General features: G+C 31.9%; 1 protein-coding gene across 2 annotated transcripts; it reads left to right on the top strand.

Annotated features, from left to right (window-relative positions):
- The first annotated feature begins 5,426 nt into the window (after positions 1 to 5,426).
- Positions 5,427 to 10,548, top strand: LOC137831161 (AT hook motif-containing protein). Of its 2 annotated transcripts, none has more exons than XM_068638733.1 (4): positions 5,427 to 5,611; positions 6,096 to 6,129; positions 8,736 to 9,956; positions 10,104 to 10,548. In XM_068638733.1, exons 3-4 carry the CDS (start codon positions 8,763 to 8,765, stop codon positions 10,239 to 10,241), a joined length of 1,332 nt encoding a protein of 443 aa, XP_068494834.1. In that variant the 5' UTR covers positions 5,427 to 5,611; positions 6,096 to 6,129; positions 8,736 to 8,762; the 3' UTR covers positions 10,242 to 10,548. The 2 variants fall into 2 exon arrangements, with proteins under 2 accessions (XP_068494834.1, XP_068494835.1); XM_068638734.1 differs by having other exon boundaries at positions 5,445 to 5,611; positions 6,096 to 6,116.
- Positions 10,549 to 16,465: the final 5,917 nt, after the last annotated feature.

Genomic DNA, 16,465 nt, shown 5'->3' with positions numbered 1-16,465 from the left:
TGATTATCTAGCACAAGGTAAGACGACCTAGCTCGGTGTTAGTATGATTATCCGAGTATATGATAAGTGTCTAATTTCAGTAATATTTCATATTAAAATATAGGCACTTATGAAGATTTATTGCTAATTTACATATAAAATAATCCCTAATTTATGATTTTATACATTTTTTATGAGCTTTATTTGAATAAGAGCATTTTATTCCCAAATTTGGTGTTAATTGCATATTTATAGGGAGGATTGAAGATTTGGAGTAAAGGAGAATAATTTGAGCTAAAAAGAGAAAGCTGGAAGGTCCCATAATGGAAAAAGATGCAAAGAAAGATTGGGCCTTTTTTTATGTTTTATCATTTAGCCCATTAGCGCGACACAGCAAACAACCTTACCCTAGAAAACTAGGATACATAGAGGGCTAGAGGCTCAACCCTAGTGTGCCAGATTGAGAGGAAAACACCATAGAGTGAATTGTAACCTAATTGGGAGAATGGAAGGTGATAGAAGTATGCGTGACTAATCCTACCATTTGGGATTGGGAGTAATCTGCTCAAACTCTTGTGTATTGCGGTGATATTTTATATATTAATATTCAGTTCTTGATTGATTATTGGTATTGTTGTTTTACTTTTAACTTTTCGTGACAAATTGAGAATCTTAAATCTGACCGAGAGGTATTTTTAGAATTCGGACCTAAACATCAATACTTAGCATATTTGAGTGCTAGAGATAGACTTGAAATGTTAATTGCCATTACGTCTAATTGTGATTTCTAAGTTGTTTTTATAAGTATGCGAGAGATCGATATTTAGGAAACATTCTTAAGAATTTTATATGCGAGAGATCGATATAAATGAATTTTCTAAGGGCGTCAATTTCAATCAAAGAACTTAATATTAACATGCTAATTAAAATACATGAGAGTGAGAAAGATGAAACTTAATCCCTATTTTTCCAATTGAAGCAACTAATTCTTTGTTTGTTTTCTTATTGATCAATGCCAACATAATCACTTCAAACTCTTTTTATTGTTCTGTTGTTATATTTAGCGAATATTGTACTCGATAATTCATTGTTCCTTGTGGGATCGATATCCGTCCGTAGGGACAATTATTACTTTTGACAAACGCGGTGCACTTGCCGTAAATAATCATCAAGTTTTTGGCGTCGTTGTTAGGGGACAAGTTTGATTTGTTAAGTATAATTTCCTAAATATTGTGAATATACTAACTATTTTTTTTATGTGAATAAATTTTTTAGTTTTTTATTTTTTAAGATTTGAATATTTTTTTAAAGATTTTGTTTTTCTTTTTAGATATGAATAATTTTTTTTGTTTTGTTTTCTAGATCTATATAAATATATATATATATATATATATATATATATATATATATTTAAAGATTTTGTTTGTTTTTCCTAGTTTTGAATATGTAAAGTTCAAAAAGGGATGAAGTTTGGTGAAGTCCAAAGAGGGATGAAGTGTCGTTGCCTGTTCAACAACTGCCTCGAATCCTACAAGGTAGGATTGGGCATCATCTTGTTTAAAGGAATTTGTGGCTATGGCAAAAGTTTCGTCTTTGAGGGTCAACTCCCTTTTTAACTTGTCAACTTTGGCCAACAATGTGTTTCTTTCTTAAGCTAGGCTAGTTGGCTCGATCTGCTGCCCCTGAGCTCGGTCCGCTGACTCCTTAGACTTCTCAGCTTGAAGTCGTTCGACTTCTTGAAGTAGGCTCTTTGAATGTTGAAGCTCAGATGGAATGTGTTCTATCTTTTTTGCGGAGCTCCAAATTCTCTTGGACTTTTTTATCTTCTACTGCCTTCCGAGCTCTTGTCTTTGAAATGGCCAAGCATCCCATGGGAAAAGCTTGCCCGATTTGCTTCTTGGCGTCACGATACAGTTGGTCTTCATCGTGGGCCATGAGCTTGTCCTTGTCATCGCTAGGCAGGATGTCGAAGTTCGGGTCTCACAAACTCTTCCCCTTATAGCTCTCCGCTTCGTCCTCTTGGATAACAATCACATCTCGGGGCAGAGTCTGGCCTTCTGAAGGAACAACATTTTGAGGAGGAGCTCGTCCATCCGAGTGAGAGTGCTCGGTGGGGGCAACAATTACCTTCGTCTTTCTTTTGAAAACAAGCCCCAAGGTGGTATCCTCGTCAATTGGGGCATGAGTTGTAGTGGCTGGAGCCTTTTGTTTTTCTGCTAAGGAATCCTTGGGCATGTTGGCAGCTACCCTCATCCTTTTGTCCATCTTGCCTAGCTCTTTCTTACTAACATTGGGCAACATCTTCTTTGCAAAGAAAACAAGTAAATGGTCAATAACGATAGCAAAGTTATTTTCACTAAGGGTAAGAAATGAGGAGTACCAGTGTAAGCCTTCAAAGCACCGAGAATGTACTCTTTAGTCAGTAGGTAAGAGGTGTAAAAGACAACCTTCAAGCCTATCAATAATTGGCAAATGCCTTGGTCTTTGGATGATAGCTCTTCCAGGCGCGAGCACTCTGAAATTTGGGCTTGGGGGTCCAATACAAGGGAAATCCATCCAGAAGGGTTGGATCTCCTGTGGAGGCTCGGACTTTAACGAACTTACCTTTGAAGTTTTTGTATGAAGACTGGACGAGGGTAAGTATGACTCTTCCAGGGGCACCATTCTGGAACACCCACAGTTTGCTACTTGTGTGTTTGGCTTCGAAGAAGTAGAGGAAAAACCTCAACGAACGACGAGATGTCGAACTGAGCACACAAGATAACAAAAGCCTGGATAAATGCCCAGCTATTAGGATGTAGCTGGGCAATGGCGACGTTAAGCTTGGTCAAAAGCTCTTTTTCGAAGATGGTTAGGAGGAGACGTAGAAGAACTTTTATGAAAAAGGTTGCATAAAAGAAACAGAACGGACCCTCGGGGTTTGAAGACTCATTGCAACAAATGGGCTCGTTCTCCCTACATTCTACAATTTTTGCATAACCCTCGTACCGCTTACTCATAGTACAATCGTTCTCCCTTAGCTCTCTAAGACACAGGTGGGTGGTATAGTAAGAGGTTTCTTTCAAAAGATCTTTTTTGGCTCAAGGGTACAAGACACTGTAATCCATTGTCGAAAATAGCTAGAACAAACGAACGCAAACAAAGGATAGATACGGTTCAGGCCAGGAAGATTGAATAAATCAATGGTAAAATAAAAATACATTCCATGCAACATCATCAACCAGTTAATAATCAATAAGACAGGAATTACTTGGTTGACACGAGTGGAAGTGTATGACGGTGAAGGAGAAAACGCGAAAAAACTTCAACGAGCAAGAACACTAAAGAAAGCAAGAATGCGAAAGCTGCATAAGAAAGTTAAAGTGAGTTTCGTAACATAAATAAGAAAAGGATGGTTTGTGCTAATGAAGTTAAGTTGGATACCTGATAACGCCAATGAGCTTGGCGCAACGATGATGGTGGAGGCACGAGAGTGAGAAGGCAGCGTCGAGGAGAAGCTTCTAAAGCAAGGAGAAATGAAACCGTGTGGCGCTAAGTGAAACTTTAGTAGGGTATATGCGAAAGGTGGAATTTGAAACGGTAAGGTTTTCTCCACCGCCGATGCTCCGCCACGTGTACGCTCTCGATTAAGTGTGGTGAGACATCTCCTCATAAACACTTCATTCACTGCACCTCACATACCCGCTGGGGAAAACGTCTCGTCAGCCACCAAAATGCTAGAAAGTCTCTTTGCCTAGCCAAGCTCGACTCGAGCCTAGGGGGCTTGTGTACTGGACAGGAATGCTCGGGACCTCAATCCAAGTGTTTGGTTATGGTCAACTCGGCTTTGGACCTAAAAGGCGGGTCATGGGCTCGACCCAGTTTTAATGGTAAGCTCGATAAAGAATAATTAAAGAACAGAAAATATTAAGTTTGATCATATGTTATTATAATGCATACGTTAGTTATATATTAATGAATATACAAGTTGTTAATTGAATATATATGTTAATAAAGTTGTTAATTAAGTAGAAAACACCTATGAATAAAGGTGCACGAGATTCTCTTCTATTGTTAGCACCGTGAGTAAAGGTGCTCGTAGACCGACATAAGATCTTTCTGTTATATATGCTTTCAATTGAGATTATACTCTCGTGAATGAAAGTTGTTAAAGGGATAACTAAAAGGGACTTGAGAACCCCTAAAAAAGGTACGTTGTTTCTGAATACTTGAGATTAAAATTGATTACTTATTTTGTATGTTTTCGTGATCGTCAAAGTATGACATGTAGAACTCCTTTTATCCCAGTAAAACAACATCTCAAAATACACCAATTGAGACAAGTTAGTAATAAAGCTCGCCCATCCACTTATAAAACAAAATATAATTTCACATAACCATAACTTGTTTTTGATTCGAGCTTACATCAATAATTTACAGGTAAACGGTGGAATAAATCATTTTATTTTTAATTTCACTTTTTCCAAAATTATTCTTTCAAGTTTCAAATAACTTGTTCTCTATTCATAAAAGGCAAGAATCCGAGTTTAGTTTTTTAACAGAGAAATTTATGTTACAAATTTAATATAATAAAAATTAAGTTTTTCAGTTACATTTTTTTTAATTAGAAGGAATATTAAGCATTTAGTTTTTATAACCTACTTTTTCATTCAACTCAATAAAAAAAATTATTCATTTTTTTTATCTGTTCAAATAATATATTTTTCTTCAATTTATGTTTTTTTTTCTTTCTCTATTTTTTTTTTATTTCTAATGTAAACAAATAAAAAAAATTATATTTTTGATATAAATTTTTAAATATATTAACAAGCATGTCATCTTAAAATATTAATATTGTTACATAAAAAAGTTTTTCAATTAAATTTAAACTTTTGAATGACTCAAAAAATATTTTTTCATTAAGTAGTTTAATTTTTTTTATCACAACTAATTAAATGAATAATCTGAAATTGGACCTAAATTGAATGTGAATAAATCCATAAATTTGAATAAGTCTTTATATATACTTTTCTTACAAATTTTCAATATTTTATTCTTCCTTAGATGCCTCCTCAACTCGAATTAATATAATGTTACTGCATATTTTTATTTTGAATTTAGAAAAAGGAAATATTTTTTTTTATTCCTTCTTGAATTGATAATTTTAAAAAATCATTAATGACTTAATTTTTATTTGGTAGAATTTTATTAACTGATATATTTACTTATTATTCAAAGAATCTCATTTATTATTTAATAAAAATTGAAACAAATTTTGTTTAATAATAGAAAAAAGAAAATATTAACGCATATACATTTGTCTTTTTTGTTTATTGCCTATGTTTTTAATTTTTTATTATAGAATCAAACTCATCACCACCAGAAGAGGAAAGTCAGCACCGCATTGCGCCATCTATTACACGTGTCAGATTATTAATGTACCGTGATGAGACATTCTATAACAGCCTGGTACGGTAGCACCCCGTGTGCGTGCGTTCGTGTGTGACTGTGCACTTCTCTTACACTGCACCACCTCGCTCTCTCCGTCTAAATAGCTTCCACTTTCTCCTTCTTCTTCTTTGTGCGCCTTCTGCACAATTGAATCTCAAGTCTCCAATCTGAATCTCAACGGCATCTTGTTGTTCCCAACACGGTAATCTCTCTCTCATTCCCTTTCTGTCTCAAAATTTCATCAATTTAGCTTTTGCATGTTGGTTTTTCACTTTTTGTGTGTGTGTTTTGGGTCGAACCCATGCGAGGGGTTTTTCTGGGGTGTGTTTTTTACTTTTGGTTTTGGAAATTGAAGAAAAATATGAAATGGGGATGGAAAAAATTGATTTTGTTTCCTCTGGGAGAGGTTAAACCCTTGGATTGTGGAGTAACCGTCTAAGGGTAATGGGATTTTTTTTTTCGTTTTCGATCAAATTCATGTTTTTGTTTTTTGTTTTTCCTGAGCTGAAGTTTTGATTGGTTTCCGGAAGGAAAAGATGAAATGGAAAAGGAAAAACTTGTTATATTTTGAATATCTAATTCTTCGGTGTTGTTGCATTGTTTTTATATGTTTTATTTTTTCATCAGCATGTTTTAGAGTTAATTGGCTTGTGCTTCATGGATATAAGGGTTTTTTTTTTCTGCAGGTGTTCGTTTTTGCTGCCAAGGTTAGTGAAAGAGGTTTGATGCCAAAAACTTTGTTCCCTTGCAATTTGATTTATTTTTCTAATGATTGACCATTTGTGTGCTTTGGTGTTATAATTTAATACCTTAAATTTTCTCTTTTAGTGTTTCATGCTATCATATTGAGTTGATTTTTATTTGGGCTATGTTGTATCCCCAATCACTTTTTATTGTCTGGCTTGCTCTTGTAAAAATTGCCTGTTTAATGTTTACTGTTCTATTGCTTGAACCTTGTCTTTTTGTTATGTTTTGGGGGACTTGGAGAGGAGCTCTTCTTCTAGTTGAGTGACAATTGAATTTAGAACTTTAACAGTATTATCCATTCTAAAAAAAATTAACAACCCTACCCTTTTTGTCATATTTTAACTGTCTGTGCTGAGACCTTGTTCAGAAACATACTCACAGTTGAAATATGGATTCTATCTGCCTTTGATTAACTATATTATCATGTACGTCTATGAAGCTTCTTTTCACTTTGTTTGGGTGCTCATTTAAATGGGGAAGAAAAAAATAGAATGGAATGAAATAAGGAGGATAGAAATTGAGATGAATTAAAGTGGAATTTTAGAGTTGATTAGATTGATGGAATTAGGAAGGAATGAGAGGAAATGATTTTTTTTTCATTATTTGGTTAGAGTGAAAAGTAAATAAAAATAAAACATCAGTTTGACAATTTTAGATTATTTCACCTAAACACCGTGAGTTCAAAATTTTCACTGGATCTGTATGGATATCTAAAATTTGTAGCCAGAATATGTTTTGCACATTCTGTCTCATTGGGTTTACTGGTAAAAAGGATCAAGAATATTACCATCCTTTTCTGTGGCTCAACCATTTTATGTATTAGAAATTTCAGCTACAGTATTATGATTTAAAAATCAGTTTTAATCATTAAGTTCCTGCTAAGTTTCCTTTAAGTTTTGCTGTCATTGACATCTCATGAGACAGATAATGAGATAATAAATAGCTGAAAAAAAAATTCTCTTTACATGTGACGACGAACTTCTTTTAGCTATGATGTTTATTTTCAAATTTCATTCCAAATAAGTAAAATTTCATCGGGGATTTTTCTATTATTTTTAACCATCTAAATGGATATAAAACAGATTTTTTTACCTATTATACTTCTATATTGGTGTATAGATTATTTTTAATTCTCCCCTATTCCTGCTTTGAAAATAGTTTGATTTATTTTCATATTTCTGTGATCTCTTTGTATGCATAAACAACTGCCACTTTCATGTATCTTAATCAATACTATGCTATTATGAAAAAAGTCAAGAGTTTTTTCCTAATTCAATGTTTTATTTACAAAGTAACTGCATAACCTACTATATTTTAAGGTTTTTGAGTTTTATGCATTATAGAATAATTTCCACTATCACTCTTTAGAAACTGTGGGCATACTTCTGTGTCCTATTTGGGTGGGTGAGGTAATTGAGAGTAACGAGTATTTGTTAATTTGGGATTGAAGAAATGAAATATTTTGATGCACTATCTTATATTTCTTATTCAAGGGTCATTTTCTTTTGTACATCATGGATTTTTTTTTAAAACTTTATACGAGGAGTGAATTTTCTGAAATTTAGGTATAGCTTGCTGCTAATGTCAGGTGATTAGGTTGCGTATCATCATCATCGTATATTATGGACTAGGAATATGATCTCTTCACTTAAATAAATGCGAATAAAATGTTAATTCCATGTAACAAAAGTTCAAAATGAATTTAATGTTGCAATCATCGTTGGTGATTTAGGGTTTGAGAGGATAATAGCAGCAAAAGAGTGCGAGTAAAAGAAATAGTATGCAAAGATGAATGTGTTGTTCCACAGCACCGGACAAGAAAATAAATAATTATATATATGAATAGATATTGGTGTGATACCTGCAGAGGAAAAGATTATTGAAAATTGATTAAGGCACTTGGACCAACCAAGGTTATCAAATTGAGATTCAAATCATGAATCGCCAAGCTAATTATTGAATTGTAAATCATAATGTTTATTAAATCATAAGATTTAGAGACAAGGAAAAAATAACGTAAATATATAGTGTAGTGTAATAATTTTAAACTAGAAATAGATAAAACAACTTGACCATAAGTCTTCAAATAAAATTATAAGGTATATCTAGTGTTATCAGATGGAAGTGCCATGGTAGATGACAAAAATTTAATTTACCACCATGATATTAGGATGGTGTGGTGGATTTCAAATGTTGGCCACCTTACGTGTGACCTAGTTAGTGGTGGTCATGGTCTGCCCATGGAGGAAATGAGAGAAAATTAAAAAATATAAAAGAGAAATGGACTTGGGGTGGGCCATAAATAAAAATTTAAAAACAATTTGAATGAAAACCTCTATTTTGATGTCGTGTCTGGTATTTATGTTTATGTTCGTGCTTCATAGGTCATAATAGTTTTATGATTCAAGTGTTTTGAGGAGGCAGGTTAATCACTATCAAGAAGCAAAATCAAATTTTTTTAGTTATTGAGAAAATTACAATCCTATCATCCTGAGATTGAATATGCTCCAAGTGGGCTATAAACTGTTTCTGCTTTTGTTTTGGTAGCTTATACAAATTTTTTTTTTATCTTTATGTAGATACCAGAGTAACGGAACTTACCAAAGATGGACCAACAAAACCAAAATAACACTCCAGATGGTTCAGGAGATGTTCCTTTGAAGCGCAAGCGTGGTCGTCCACGGAAATACCCAAAGCCAGATTCGGAGGAGAGTTCCTATATCCTACTTAGTCAAAATAAAAGGCCGAATCCTGTTCGTGCTGAACAAACTCCTGTGCCTCCTGGATTTGAAGCAGTTAATGGAAGTCAACAGCTTCAAAGGGGTCAAGAGAATCATTCAAATAATGCGATGGTGGGCCAACTAGTTTCTGGTGTAATTGAGGCTGTATTTGATGCTGGATATTTGCTTAGTGTTAGAGTTGGTGATTCTGATACTACTTTGAGGGGATTGGTCTTCAAGCCTGGACGATACGTTCCTATCTCACCTGAAAATGATGTTGCTCCTAGTGTTCCAATGATCCAAAGAAATGAGGTTCCTTTCCCTTCAAGAGCTACTCAGTTTCAAACTCCTCTCCCAAAGGAAAGGAATGAACAGTCAGTGAATGTTCATAGGGTTGAACCTCTCGCAATGAATGGCTCACCATCTGTCCCTCAGATACCTAGAGGAGCTGTTAGTTCTAGTAACATGGTAGCCTCTTCCGGAAAAAATGTGCCTTCTGTGCCTGGGCCGATCATTCATCAACTACCCAGAGGTAATGTGGTGCCTGTATTGCTCCAACCTAATAATTTTGCAAACGGGGTGCCAGTTTCTAATCAACCATCACAAGCCAAGACCCAAGTTTCTCTAGGGAGTGGAGTGATTTCTGCCAAAGAAATTCCTGTAGATGGAAACCCTTCACTCGTATCTCACACTCAAACTAGTCAGAACTTGTTGTCAACCGGCATGCAAAGTGAAAGTGCTCCACCACTTAATCAATCTTCATCTAATGTGGTGAATGAAGATGAAGCCAAATCTATGAGAATGCCTGGCATGCCTTTTGAGCATCTGGTTACTGAAGTTGTCAAGAGGATCCAAGATCCATCAGATGCCGTGGATACTGAGACTGACAACTGCAAGTCAGGTGGTAATACGGTAGAGAAGGATCCAAGCGATACTTGTGAAGACAAAGTTAATGACATCGATCAACCCATCTTGATTAAGCCACTGCAAGCTGTACAGTCTTGTCCTCAGGAAAGCTCAACATCTGCTCCCAAACCTTCGGACTACACCGAAACTGGCAGAGTGACTGAGCTTTTTCAGGTAAAACAAAGGATTTAACCTATTTTATATTTGTTAGGCTTGTAAGTGGGGAACTAGAGGTGATGGAAGAAACCGGCACTTTATTACCCTTTAGTTGTTATGTACCTAAATTGTGACAGATGTATTAATGCACTATAATTTAACAAGGTTTTGCAACATGACAATACGGAGGACCAGGCATCCAAAGCAGCAGAGCTAGAATCTGGTAACAAGTTGGATGAGATAAGGAATTTAGGAACTGGACTTGAAGATGGTGGAACTATTCAATCAACAAAGCCTTTCTGAGCACTGAATCTGGTTTATAAATTTTATCATTAGTGGCAATTGTGCTACCAGGTTTATCTGTCATAAGTAGGTAAAATATCTGTCATGGTGAAATATTTAGCTTTTAGTTCTAATCTGAAGGATGCTAAACATTTTCAAACTTGCAAGCCTCATTGAATTTGGTGAAGGTAGCTTGTGATAGCTATAATTAATTACTTGTTTTGAAAGTTAGAGACCATTCCTTCAAGTCGGATGTTAATTACTTAGCAAATCAAATATTTTCCAAAACTTCAATTAAATGTTTCAAGCCATTTTATGAGGCAGTTAATTGTATTGTGTGCTTAGTTGTTCTATTATTACATATGTTATTACATACTGTATTGTCATTCTTGCGCTTCTAGTTTTTGATTTGAAACAGCATTGTGTATTCTGTGATCGTTTTGTTCCTTGAGCTCCAAGGTGCTTGTGCTAGATAATTCCAGTTAATTAGAAGTTTAGTTTTAATCATTATTAAAGTAAAAAAAACTTATTGTTTTTACTGTGATGTCTATTTGGTTGATGCATTAAGTGGATGTTTGGATTCCATTTGGGGAAGCTCAAAACTTCATTTTGCTTTGGAATTTGAGAATTCCAGAATCACATTTTCAACTTTTATCCAAACATAGCCTAAAGGAAACTGTCTCTATGTCTTGGTTAGAGAGGGGCTTTGGTGATGCATACATTATATATGCGCAATTAAATTAGAGTCTTCTCTTTTAAACCATTGAGTTTTTACATATTTGAAGCCTCTTTTCACATATATCCCTATTTAAAATAAAATAAAAATGCTAATCATTGTTTCAACGCACATGGTTAAGGAATCACAATTAAAAATGTAATATCCTTTCTTCTATGATTTCTAATGCAACTTGAAAAATAATTTTATTTATTGGTTGATTCCTTAATTAATATTTTAAAGGTACTGGTAAGTAAGACTTTAAATAACTAAATTTCATCTTTACATTAGTATTATGCTTACATTTAAAAAAGCATTTTTAAAAAATTAATATCTTATATTAGGTTAGCACATTTAACAAAATAATTTATATCTTATATTTGATCATCACATTTTAGATGCTTTCACCGGATTTAATCATAAGTTAAAAAAAGTAATATATTTTTCTGACATTATGAGTTCTTATAAGATTTTCCTGTTAGAACAAAATAATATTCCTTAATTTCCTAAAGTATGGAACAAGGTTACAAAAAAAAGTAGCCTAAACATACTTTGCAACGTCACATTATGCAAATTACTCACATTGCGTAGATAAATTTTCTTTCTCGTGTTCATATCTCATGCATTTTTCTTGTACTTCTAATATTATTTATTTCAATGTCTTTATATAGTTTATAATTTTTTCATCAAGTTCTATTGAAATGAGGAATAACAAGCTTATATTATATTCCATAATATCTTTACATTAAGAAATACATTTTTAGATATCATAATAAAATTTAAAAATAAATATTTTATATGTTATTAGTATATTTTACATTTCTATATGAATAGACAGTAAAGATAGTTGGAACTTCTTCATCAATGTATGTATATCAACAACAAGAACTTAGGTCTTTGTAGAATACCAATCTGATCCTCATCAATTAGATTAATCTTATTAATTACTATATTATTTCATATTTCTTATTAGTTTATGAAAAATGATAGGTTGAGAACTCCAAGAGTCGTATACAATTATGATATGATAGATTTAAAAATAAATATATATATATATATATATAATTAAGGATAAATTTGTAATTAATGATATGAAAAAATATTAAAATAATAATATTTGGAGTTATAATATGGTTGTATAAAAATTTTGGATTATATATGTATTATTACCCGTTAGATGATGTAGCAATTTAAATTTCTTTTCTTCACTCTCTGTGAAATCTGAAATTGTTTTTTTTGGAAGAGAAGCTTTCAGATGGTGTAATCTGAAAGTAAGTGACTTCCAAATCTAGAAACCTATTTAAGTTACACAGTCTTATTGAATGTACAATTAGAAAACGTTTTCTTATAATAAGGGCAAAGTAGGAATTGTAATATTTATAGATGTATAAGAGAAATTGGGGTGTGAAATGAAATCCTCTACATTGATGGTCTAAAATCCAGAAAAAGGTTGTCAACTTGTGATTTTTAATCTAAGTTATTTTTCAAATAATATTTAAGGAAATTTTATTAATTTATTTTAAAAAAAAATAAGTTTTACTTCTATAATCTATAACATCAATAAAAGATTCCCTCTTTTTATTATACATAAATTCTTATCATTTTATCATCTATAACAATATATAACCAAGATTTTTCTCATAATTGTTTTTTAGTGTATACAATTTTTTTTCCAATTTTATCCATGAAGAAATAAGAATTAGTTTAATATATCAATTTAATAAAAAAAAAACTTAATTTTATCCTTAAAAAAATCATCATTATAAATTTAATAACTTCTCTTATCATTTTAATAACTTATTCCTATAAAATTATCAGTTACAACATTTCTTAAAATAAGTATTCCAAGCCCCCACTTCCTTTTCTCCCTTCATTTTCTATTTCCTATAGATACACATCCCCATTCTCATATTTTTCTTTGTCTTTTTATTTATATTTTGATTAATCTCTGCAAAACTATTTCTTTATTGAATCTAAATTCATTTTTTTTCTAGTTTTGTTCCAAATTTTCCATCTTCTTTACATGCATTATGTTAAAAACATAGGTTTGAAAATTGATGCACAACTATAACAAACAAAAATGCCACCAGAAGTCAGAACTCACCACATTGCAAACCCATAAAAATAATTACAGTGGTGCAGGGATGTGTTTCGCCAATGTATGCCCGACTCTTAAAATCTGTCATTTTGTAGTAAACTATTGTTGCAAATACTTGATTTCAATATTTGTAAGTCAAAGGCACATTTATGATGCTTTTAAATAATTTTCCTACCATACATCAAGTCAACAATTATTGATATTGTTCTTAATCTTCGAGAAGAAAAGTTTTCGAAAATATTTCATTTTTTTTATAAAAGGAATAGAACTCAAAAAAGAAAAAAAAAAAAACAAAGCAACGCTAAGAAGCATAGACTAAATCCAATCCTAGAAGAGATAAGATATCAACTCGAAGATCATCCTATTTTTCATTACTGTACATGTTTTGGCCTCGAGAAATATGTCCAAAGAGCATTTCCAACACTAATGGATTTGCTCCTGAATTTCCCAAAGATGTTGTTATATTTATGAAAGTGAATTTCTTTTGGTTCCCTTTATGGAAGATGTTAAATACTTCCAAATTCACAAAGCAAGCAATCTCTCATCACCATCACTCTTGAGAATGTCTAAAAAACTGACCTCTAACCTTATCAAATAGTATTTACAAAAATTGAACTTATTAGACAATGTTTACAAAAACTAACATGTGATATCTACAAAGATTGACCTTATACTATCCTAGTTTTGTCAACATTTGCTTAAAGTCTAACCTCGTGTGACACAAATTAGTTTATTTTCTTAACTTAAGCAATTCTTAACCCTTAGTCTATAAAGTAATTTGAATATGAACAATTGATAAAATATTGAGAGCAGACACAACCATAAATTGATTAAGCAAATTAGGCACAACTTTTTTTTTATATAAAAGTTTTCATGTTAGGCATCTCTATGCAACTTGACATCTCAACGAGGTTGACACCTCAAGCAACAACACTCATCTACCATCACATGAAAAAAGTATTATTAAAGAAAGAAGAAAGAAAGAAAATATAAAAATATGGGAGGACTAGACCAAAACTCATATGTCAACAAAAATGATACAAAGGTAGACTATATCTATTCATAAAGAATTCTAAGAACAGACTAAATGGAAGCCTATTATACCAATGAAATAATTCTCTGAATAAATCCTAAATTAGCAAACTTATCAGCGCATGCATTTTCTTTATGAAAAATATGAGTAATCCTAAACTTGATTTTCCCACAGTAATTAAGACAGGTATTCCATCGATTACGAAGCATCCACGGAACATTAGTCATAGCAGTAAACGCAGCACAAACCAAGGCAGAATTACATTCAAACCAGACATTAGTAATCTTTTGAGTTTCCTCCATAACATGTATAATTCCATAAAACTCAGCAACTATAGCATTCTGAACTTCAAGAAACACAGAGAAAGCACCAATTAAACTCCCCCATACTCCCACGGAAAATACTTCCACAAGTAGCAAGACTAGGATACCCCCTAGTAGCTCCATCAGTATTAATTTTAACTCAGCCTGGTGAAGGAAACTCTCATCTAACAGGAAGAGGACAAAGAACTTTACCACTACGAGTAATAATACCAAAAAACTTAATCACGTTGAAATCCAACATATCATTATTCATTGAAGCCTTAAACGAATTTCTCACTAGACAAGTTAAGTCATTAATTACCGAAATAGCTATAGAAACCTCAATCTTATCCTAAAATATAGCATAATTTCTCATAGGTCATATCATCCAAATAGAAAAAGTTATCCCAGCAAGCTTAATCAATTTAACCAAAGGACTACCATCAATCTTAATAAAAGAAAGAAGATCATCCTCATTAGAGAAATGAGAAGTAAGAAAAATCTACCGAACCCAACTCCAAACATGCAAAGCATTAGAACATTCAAAAAATAAATGCTTAATAGATTCCTCATGTTTTTCACAAAGCGTACACATAGAACATATAGGCAAACCTTTATTTTGAATATGTATGTTGATCTGTAGGAAGTCGTCCATGACTTTCAAGAGTACTAGAGTTTTGGAAGGCGGAATAGATGAAAACCAAATGAATTTACCCCAACCACATGCAACTCCTGGTTCCAAGAAAAAAGTCCTAGCCGATTTAAGAGTGAAACAACCAGACTCATCTAGAATCTAATTAGGAATATCCTGTTCCTCCCTAACCATGATATGATTAAAAAAATGAGGCACTTGTTATAAAGACAATGGAATATTTCAATAACAACCTATCCAAAACTGAGATATTGTATATGGAATGCTAGCACCATCAGATAACCTTGTAATATTTGCTAAAGAAGTAGTATAACACTATTTATCATTCCAGAAATTAATAAAAGTACATGTACCAACCGTCCAAGAAGTATAATAAAGTATAGTAGAAGATTAGGCACAACTTATATCGTAATTTATTTTCAAGTTTTTCGCTGAACAAACATCTTCACCTACTCTCCTTGAAGCCAGGGCAATGTACAATTAGTTAGTTTGATCTCATATTAAGAGAGAATGTAACTTATCTAAAATCAATTATAGTAACATATATATTCAATAAAATTGTCTAGAATCTTAATCAAATACTACAAGAAAATAATTAAATAGTAACCAAATTTAGAGACAAAAAATAATTACTCATTCTATTAACTAAATTAGATATTAGTTTAGTAACTAAAAAATTATTGATATTTAAAGTGATTTCTATTATTAATAAAAATTTATAAAATGATTCCTGAAGTTGTATCTAAACTAACTACCAAAGCTTTAGCTACTAATTTTTAGTTTCTAAATTAGCCTCTAAAAAGCTAATAGAGACTAATTTAGAATCTAAATAGTTAGTAACTAAAATCTTAGTAGTTAACGATTAGATACATATTTAAAAATGACTTTATAAATTTTTATTAATAATAAAAAATTTAAATACCAATGATTTTTTTACTTTATAAAATGATATCTAATTTTGTTAAATAGTAACTAATTATTTTAATCACTAAAATTGATTTTTATTTAATAATTTCTAGTAGTGAAAAAATATTTACTTGTGGAATTAAATCAGTTGAGAAAAATACAAATTTTAAAAATTATATAATATTAATTAAGATTCAAAGGATAAGAGAAAACTAAATAAAAATTATAAAATATATCTCTTAGTATAAATAAAGGGACTCAAACTTAATGTTGTGGTTTCGGATTATTTAAACTTTGAACCAAAACAAATAATTATTTTTAAATAAAATGAATAAATGGAGAAGTGTAATAAAGAATTATTTCACTTTCATTCTTATTGAATACAATTAACTTAATAAGTTGTATTAAAAAATAAAACTCAAAAGCTCACAATTTCCCCAAACTATTGGTTTATTTGATTTTTATATTTTGTTATATTCAATGTTTAACGATTGTAACGAACTCATTCAAGATTAGTTTGTTAGAGAAGAAGATCAGTA

Source organism: Phaseolus vulgaris, chromosome 6, assembly GCF_051622355.1.
Source record: "Phaseolus vulgaris cultivar YP4 chromosome 6, ASM5162235v1, whole genome shotgun sequence".
Classification (NCBI taxonomy): domain Eukaryota; kingdom Viridiplantae; phylum Streptophyta; class Magnoliopsida; order Fabales; family Fabaceae; genus Phaseolus; species Phaseolus vulgaris.
Note: the sequence above shows the minus strand (reverse complement) of the source record. Positions and strands in the feature narration are given on the sequence as shown.